Consider the following 8,722-nt stretch of genomic DNA (forward strand, 5'->3'; position numbering starts at 1 on the left):
AAAAAAAATACTCCGTGTAATCCTTGCATCCGCTTAAAGTTAAAACAAGTTATATTTTATTTTAATTTTTTATTTTAATGTCAGTTAAAATTTTAAGTCAAACTTAATCGAACGGTTACATGTGATTCATGTGAATATGCAAAACACAAATTATTGAATGTACTCTTTCTATACATTTAGTCGTACGCTTCTGAAATTACGCATGGACAAGTTGTTGCACATATTATTTTTTACAAATTTTTATATAAGGTGGTTTTACACAATATATCTAAGACCGCAAGACTTAAGATCGCATTGACGTCATATACGTTAAGCAATATGATCAATTAGTTAAGCAATAAAATCAATTAGTTAAGCAATAAAACCAATTAGTTAAGCCTTGAAATTAAGTACTTAAGTAATGAAACTGATTTAGTTACACAGTAAAATCAATTAGTTAAGCAATCAAAATGGTTTTTTTGATAAGACAACCTTACACAAAAGTTGTGATTTTTTTTTTAGGAAAACAAGTTGGCCGGTGTTGCTTTGAACCTCTCTATATAAGAAAGATTATGTCCATCAACAATTCAATTATACTTGAAATCATAAATCCTCCCCACATATTCTCAACTATACCCCAATACATGGATTTGTTGAGCTATATTAAATGGAGTCTACCATTATATCCAATAATATTCTTCTTCCTGATTTCACTTGCAAAATCCAAACCATATAACAAAAACTTACCCCCTGGACCCTCTCCTTTCCCTATCTTTGGCAATCTCTTGCAAATGTTACCCAACATCACTAAACCTCACAAGTACTTCGCCGAGCTTGCTAAGACTCATGGTCCCATCATGAGTCTTCAGCTCGGTTCCACAACTGCCATTGTTGTTTCGACTTCCACGCTTGCTAAACAAGTCTTCCTTAAAAATCATGACGCTTTCTCCTCACTTTATGATCTTGATGCTGTCCGAGCTCATGATCATGAAAAGTTCTCCATTGGTCCATTATCGGCCTCTTCCCCAATGTGGAAGGTCCTTCGGAAAATTTACAATACAAGATTGTTGAGTGACAAAATGCTAGAAACCATGCAAACACATAGGTATCGAAAGTTGGAGGAGTTGCTATGTTATATGAAAGAATGCTCGCAAACCAACACCATTGTCGATGTTGGACAAGCGGTATATGATGCTTCTTTTGATATGATATCTAGCACCATTTTCTCCATGGATTCGAGTTGTGATGTGAGGATAACAAAGATTAAGGATTTAATGGATTGCATCATTAAAGAGATAGGGAGACCTAACATAGTCGATTGTTATCCTCTTCTTAAAATGATGGATCCACAACGTATAAGACATCGACTAACAGCTTATTGTGTTAAATTATTTAAGTTATTTGATGAAATTGTAGGCATGAGATTGAAGTCCAGGAAAGATCAAGTGCACTCTTTAGGGTTGTACAATGATCTATTGGACGTAATCTTAGATGTTATGGAAGACCAAAGTGACGAAATCAATCGAGATCACCTCCACCATCTACTATTGGTAAGTGCACTAATATATTACTATCGGCCGTTTATTAATGATCTTTACACTTTTTGTTTTAGTTCGTTTCATAATGTCTTTTACACTTTGTTTTATTCTATTTTTGGACATGAAAATTTATTATCTTACCCCATAATATTCACAATTTTCTACTCACTTTTTCTTACTTGATTAATTTCTTTTCTTACACCTACCCACATTTTTACACATTTATTTTATTTTATCCATATTTTATTATATCAAACCTACTTTCCATTTTTATCTTAATATTTGTGCAAATAGTAACCGTGAAAATCTTTATGAATCGAATGCAATATGTATGTAATTCATAATAACATAACAAGATTTGTTTGTTTTTCACTATATTTAGTAAAAACTAACCTTTGGTTAAAGTTAGTGAAATGGAATAAATTTCTGATAATACTTAGACCATGTTTATTTTTGACCTTCTGTCAAGTGAAAATTAATTTTCTCTCATCCTTCTCTTTTTTCCACCGCATCTTCCACTAACCTGACATATTTTTTTACTTAAATCTCTTATTTTTTCTTCTATAATCTTGACTCAAGGTCACTAATTTCTCTTACCTATTTTTCACTTGACTTGAGGTCACATATACGACCAGAGTCAAATTAATTAATAATAGTTTGCCTCTTGCACACGTACTGTAAACATTGTACATAGTCATTTAATTCTGTCAATTCTCACTTTACTCAAGTCAAATGTCAAGGTTGTGTATGCTCTTATATGTTAGGATCTCTTTGGAGCTGGAATGGATACAACATCAAAAACAATGGAATGGGCGATGGCAGAGTTACTTCGAAACCCTGTCTTTCTACGCAAGTTACAAGAAGAATTAGACAGTGTAATCGGAAAAGGCAATACTATCATGGAATCACAGATCTCCAAACTTCCATACTTACAAGCAATTGTTAAAGAAACCTTAAGACTTCATCCGTCAGCTCCATTGTTACTTCCTCGCAAAGTGGAGAAAGACGTAGAAATTGATGGGTTTCAACTCCCAAAGGGTGCTATGCTTATAGTTAACGCATGGGCTATTGGCCGCGACCCAAATAATTGGGATGACCCGGATTCGTTCATTCCGGAGCGGTTCATGGGATCGGAGCTTGACGTGAAGAGCCAATTTAATCAGCTATTTACATTTGGTGCAGGAAAGAAGATTTGCCCTGGGATTCCTTTAGCCATGCGTATGATATCTTTGGTTTTGGGTAACTTGATTAGTTCGTTTAATTGGAAACTTGAAGACGTAGGGGAGCTTCAACAAGTTTTGGACATGGATGATTTTTACGGAATTACCATAAAGAAGGCCAAGTCGCTACGTGCTCTTCCTATTAAACGTTCGTCATAGACTATGATACGACAAAAAGTTAAATGCAGAGTATTATCCGTATGCAATAAAATTAAAGTTTCAAAGACCTTAAGAATATGAACATGTAAGTATGTAACATTGTTTCCAGATTTACAATCTTTTAATTTTAAACCACTTTCAAAAGTCTCGCATTTACAACCCCCTAAATTGGTTGAAGCAACCCACATCTAGCATATACTTTGATTTCCTGGATGTGGCTAATACTAGATTACACTATTGCTGAATTCCTTCCTACGTACGTTATTGTCCCTAAGAGGGAAAAAACACCCAAAAAAAACAAATAAATAAAAAGAGCAACATCATAACTTGTACAGTTGTACCCTTCCATAGAGCAATATTTTGTTTAAGGAAAGCTAAAAATGCGATTAGAAACTCGCATGCAAAACTTAGAGACGATGAAATTGTAAGCAATTTTTGCAATTTGAACTTTAATCTGCCCTCTTTTCGGCAATAATCTTCTACATTGACTGCATCTTGCATTAATATTGGCAACATTTTTGTTCATCTTCATCTTGCTCTCCGTTAATTTTCCACTTAGGATGCGATCTTTAAGTAAGATTATGATGGATTGTTATTTTTTGTTTATGCTGTAATCTACTTAATCAAATGTTCTGGTATCTATTTATAGTTTGTATTAGAGATAATTAATTGGATAATATTTGTGATTAGCGAGTTTGGTAGGATATATGTTGACCAGGAAGCATGACACCAAAGCATGTCCTCCCATCTTCTGGCTGTCGCAAATAATGTTGTATTTCTTCATGATTAATTTATTTTAAAAGCATAGTTTAATTGATTACGTTGTTAATTTCTGTTAGCGGCTTCTATGATCTGATTTGCCTTCTACACACCCTATCGTTGTTGACTTATTTTGTGCCTAGTAATTTGGTCAGCATGCTTTAGACTTGGAATTTTTTGTGGACATTAGGCTGTTTTTTGTTCCATTGAGAAGAGTACGTTTCTGATACTAGATCTAAATGCATACGAATAAACGGTACATGTTTAAAAATATCATGAGAATTGAGAGTATATCTTTTTGAAATAGTTGGTGTTAACCATTCCTTTTCTTACTAACACGCACATACATTAACTAAACAAGACTATGTGTTATCACTTGTGTTATTGTGTATATTGTCCTCTTTTTTGTTGGAAAAGTCAATATTAGTAAAACAAAAAGTCAAACTTAATACATAAATAATATAGGCACTACAACTCTACAAGTATTAAGAAAAGGAGAAAATGCAAATATATTTCCGGTTTACTCCGTAGTTTAGAAGAGAGAATATTTGTGAACAACTGGACTTGACAAGGACAAAAGTCAAAGTTTAAAGTCCTGTGAACTACTTAATTGGAAATTTGCTGCCAAGCAAATAGAAACACCACAAAATTTGTCTGTACAGGCTTCTAACGGTTCAACCGCTTCAATCTAGCTAGCATGTTTGTTGTTCCCCAACGTCTGGTCTAAAAGAACTTGCACAGAGACTCGTAAAATGCATTTTATGTTTTGCAAGGACATAATAAATTAATGGAAAAAATTATACAAGTTCGTTCTTCTTTCTTTATGTGTAATCTTGTTTATTCTGAGTGTATAATTGATTAACGACCAAACAATGCCCTGACATAGTAGAAATTGATTATCTCTGTTATATAAGTGAAGAGGTGATGTTATTTTAGTAAATCCACTTTTGTTGTCCTCTTTGGATTACTAAAATACCACACACTTATAGAATATAGAATATAATGACAACATACTCAATAGGAAAAGCCCAAAGAAGCATTTTAATCACTCAATGCGTTCGGCTCTATCTAACTTATGTGTTTCTTATATCCGCACGTACGCATCACATTTATATTATATTTTTTGCATGTTAATTCAGGTTTAAATGTAATAACACGAATTTGTTCCGTATATTCGCACGCATTGCGTGCATATAAGACTAGTACCTTTTAACCATAAGAATGGATGTTCAATACTCACTAACCACTAAAAGCCTTTAAGGGAGGGGTTCCCCTTAACATTGTCGTCCATTTTCAAAGTGTGTAGGCCGTTGACTTGGGTTGGGTAGCCCCAAGCCGGATTTCGGCTCGGTAGGGCCTTTTATCCAACCTTATAAAAATATTATATAATTGATAAACGCAACCTCTTAATTACTACGTGTAAGAGACAAATTTCAATTATTTTAGATTGAGACTTGTAATTTCTGAAATCTCAAGCTATTATACCATTGGAGGAAAAATGAACCATTAACTTAGCTTGACAAATACTCTGTAGTTGCCATAAATTGATAAATATTTAATTGACATGTGGCCGGGCAATTAAGGCTAGTTTGAAAACATTGTAGTTTCATACGCAAGAAAGAAGAGAGAAAGTGTGTGCTCCAATCCAGTTTTCATTCATTGCGGCTTGCCCTAAAGAGAGGCAAAGCAAGGCATTATATACAGCCCTAAGTACTACACTTAACCAATGAAATAAGGACAGCTAGCATACAAGAGAATCAACCTAGAATAGCACACAATTGTGGCCCTAGGATCAGACACATGATGCTAGTGAGTATTGGATGTTCAATACTCACTAGCCACTAAAAGCCTTTAAGGAAGGGGTTCTCTTTAACATTCTCGTCCATTTTCAAAGTGTCTAGGCCGTTGACTTGGGTTGGGTAGGCCCAAGCCGGATTTCGGCTCGGTAGGGCCTTTTATCCAACCTTATAAAAATATTATATAATTGATAAACGCAACCTCTTAATTACTACGTGTAAGAGACAAATTTCAATTATTTTGGATTGAGACTTGTAATTTCTGAAATCTCAAGCTATTTAGTTATACCATTGGAGGAAAAATGAACCATTAACTTAGCTTGACAAATACTCAGTAGTTGCCATAAATTGATAAATATTTAATTGACATGTGACCGGGCAATTAAGGCTAGTTTAAATAGCAAGCTTGTTGATTGCTAACTAGCCATTGAAAACGAATTAGATAGAAGTTGAAATAGCTATAAATCTTAAGGAATATGTAACAGAAGAAGTAAATTGTCAAATTAACTTATCATTGATGTTGACCCACAGGGTTTTGATGATGACAGGCAAACTTAACTAATAAATGTTTAAGTTTCTATGCTAAGAAAATCAGGAGTTCCAGAGCAGGAACAAGAGAAGGCCAAAGCATGTAGACTTGGACAATCAGAGAAACTGATCAAGCATGCATAAATAAGTTCCTGATGGGAACATGGTTCGAGAAGTTCCAGAGGTGGAACAACCAACATGCGGAGCAGCATGGAACATGAAGACAGGAAATAAGAGTTTATTTTCTAGGATTCATGTAAGTATGTAGTAGCGTGAAAGGTAATGGAACAAGGTGTCAAAAGGAACTCGTGGAACTTAGAGTCAAAAGCATCTAAGAGTCAGTGAATATGTTGCATATTATTATCGTAATCTGTAGGGATTTATTTAGAGTTTTGTTTCTTAATAAATCTCTACTTGGTTAAGAGTTTTAGATAATATGCACTAGTTATTTTAGGATAAGATTTAGTTTTAAATAAAAGATAAGTTTTAAATTAAATCAACTTTAATTAGGATTCTGATTTTAATTTCATCTTTTATTTATTTTTATCTTACCTGCTTTTGGAAAATAAAGAGTCAAAATTTAAAATACGTATAATGAGTTTGTGAGTGTTGGAACTTGTAATGCAAGTTCCTGCACGAACGAAATCTCATGTATTTATTTCACGTTTATGAAAAGGTTTTCAGTAAAATATTTTTGCATAAGAAAATAAATAAAAAGTGAGTTTTGGAAAAATATCTCCTGGATTATGTTTTGATAAAACGTTGCTTTTTCTCCAAGTATTTATTTTCTTTTTATTTCCTATTTTTACTCTAACTGTTTTACTGTAAACGTGGTATAAGTTGTGCCCAAGACTTTGACTGCTTTCTCCCCAAGTTTCTCCCCAACTAACTGATCATGGGTAAGTGCCTAGAAGTTAGGAAACTTACTGTTAGTGGAGGAATTAGTGGGATTATGGTTAAGTCTTGTACACGCTATAAATAGAGGCTTATATCTTCATTCCAAAGTGTCTGACTTGTGTCATTCCATAAGGGTTGGCTGTGGAATAATGTTATAGAAGAATATGTTTTTCATTCAACATTTTTGAGCCAGTTCCTACGAGTTCCAAGTTCCTACGAGTGACATGTTCCCCATTGGTTTTTCACGTGCTACATTCTAGAGGGATACTAATCAATTATCAATCATCAATATTTTGAGAGTTGGTCAAGGGTTGAGTGAACTCTTGTAATGGGGAATTGGTCAAGGGTTTGAGTGAATTCTTGTATCAAGTTTTGGGCTGGAACTTGAGTGAGTTCCTGATGTGTATGGGGCAGGAGCGTGAATGAGTTCCTGATATGTATTTGGGTAGGCTTTGAGTGAAGTCTATGAGAGAGAAGCAGAGAGGCTTTGAGTGAAGTCTAAGAGTCAAGAGAGACTTCTAGGGAAGTCAGTGAGAGCGTAGTTGTTTGAGGGAACAACTATTGGGAACTTGAGTTCGTAGAGGAACTCAAGTAATGGCCAAGTTTCTTATAGGATTGTAACTGAGTTGTTGCCCTATATTGAAAAGAGTTTGAGTTGAAATCCCTAGTGGTTCGAGGTTTTCTTTCCAGTTGGCCCTGGAAAGTTTCCTCGTAAAATCTCTCTTGCATTGTTTCTCTACTTGCTTATGTTCTTTATAATTCCGCAAAAATTGGCTAGCAAGTTCCATATTACAATTCACCCCCCCTCTTGTAGTGTTCCATCCAAATAACAATTGGTATCAGAGCCGGAACTCGCTGATAAGCAGGCAACCCTGCTGAGTTAAGTTCCTGGAAGGAGGAACAATTACAAGAAACTTGATGAAAGGAACTCGATCCTACCCATTCAAAGGAACAAGGCAGATCTGACTTTTATTGTTGAATAAAAGTCAGTCAAGGTGTAACAGGCGATCTTCTAAGGTAAATATCTATTCCTTTAGACCTTCTTTGTGTGCATACATTAATTTATTGTGTGTTCCTTGCATTGTTTCTAATGGAACTTCTGTTTTGTTTTGATTTAAAATTAAATTTGAAAAATCTAAAATCTATATTTAATAAATGATTTTTCAATTTATTTTTTCAAACTTCAGTACATTAAAATTATGTCAAGGAAACGTATTTTGAAAAATGCATATCTGTGGAACTCGGAGTTTTTAATTTTTAGGCAACAAAATATCCTACTTATTTTTTCTCTGCCTAAGAACTATTATTTTATATGCTTCATGAATATATTGAATATCATTTATATGAAGGCTTATTGTATCTTGGTAGTAGTTGTTGTGTTGATTATTTTCTTAACAGTTACTACTAACAAGAAGGGACCCAAATCTGTTGGGTTCCCTTGACAAAGAAATTGGTACAGGAACAAACAAAGATGCACATTAATATGTCAGAGTTCCTATGAATATAAGTTCCACATTGAGGAACTCACTGGATCACTGTTGACCCACGAGTTACACTTAGTAACTCATGAGGGTGTGACATTATTAAAGATACATTACATCAGCACCCCACTTCGGAACAAGGATCAAAATCCGAAGAGGAACTTCTAGATAAAGGAACTCATTCCAGCACCATTCCAAGGAATAGATAAAGGCTGCAACTAAAAGATCCTTAATGATATATTTAAGGTAAACATCTAATGTTTGAGATCTTTATATGCATACGCTATTTATTTAACTCAAGTTCCTGACAACGTTTTATGAAAATTATTCAAATGTATTTTGAATTTGTTTAATCGATTTTGGAT

General features: G+C 34.2%; 1 protein-coding gene across 1 annotated transcript; it reads left to right on the plus strand.

Moving 5' to 3' along the window:
* The first annotated feature begins 589 nt into the window (after positions 1-589).
* Positions 590-3,473, plus strand: LOC110784916 (geraniol 8-hydroxylase-like). Its single transcript, XM_056833044.1, has 2 exons — positions 590-1,529; positions 2,282-3,473. The coding sequence occupies exons 1-2, from the start codon at positions 624-626 to the stop codon at positions 2,894-2,896; spliced, it is 1,521 nt and encodes a 506-aa protein (XP_056689022.1). The 5' UTR covers positions 590-623; the 3' UTR covers positions 2,897-3,473.
* The last annotated feature ends 5,249 nt before the right edge of the window (positions 3,474-8,722 follow it).

This window comes from Spinacia oleracea, chromosome 6 (assembly GCF_020520425.1).
Source record: "Spinacia oleracea cultivar Varoflay chromosome 6, BTI_SOV_V1, whole genome shotgun sequence".
Classification (NCBI taxonomy): Eukaryota; Viridiplantae; Streptophyta; class Magnoliopsida; order Caryophyllales; family Amaranthaceae; genus Spinacia; species Spinacia oleracea.

Bases quoted from the DNA above. Each gene is read 5' to 3' on its own strand.
- LOC110784916 (XM_056833044.1), top strand. From the start codon at position 624: ATGGATTTGTTGAGCTATATTAAATGGAGTCTACCATTATATCCAATA. The intron at 1,530-2,281 runs GTAAGTGCACTA...CTTATATGTTAG, and splicing joins ACCTCCACCATCTACTATTG to GATCTCTTTGGAGCTGGAAT.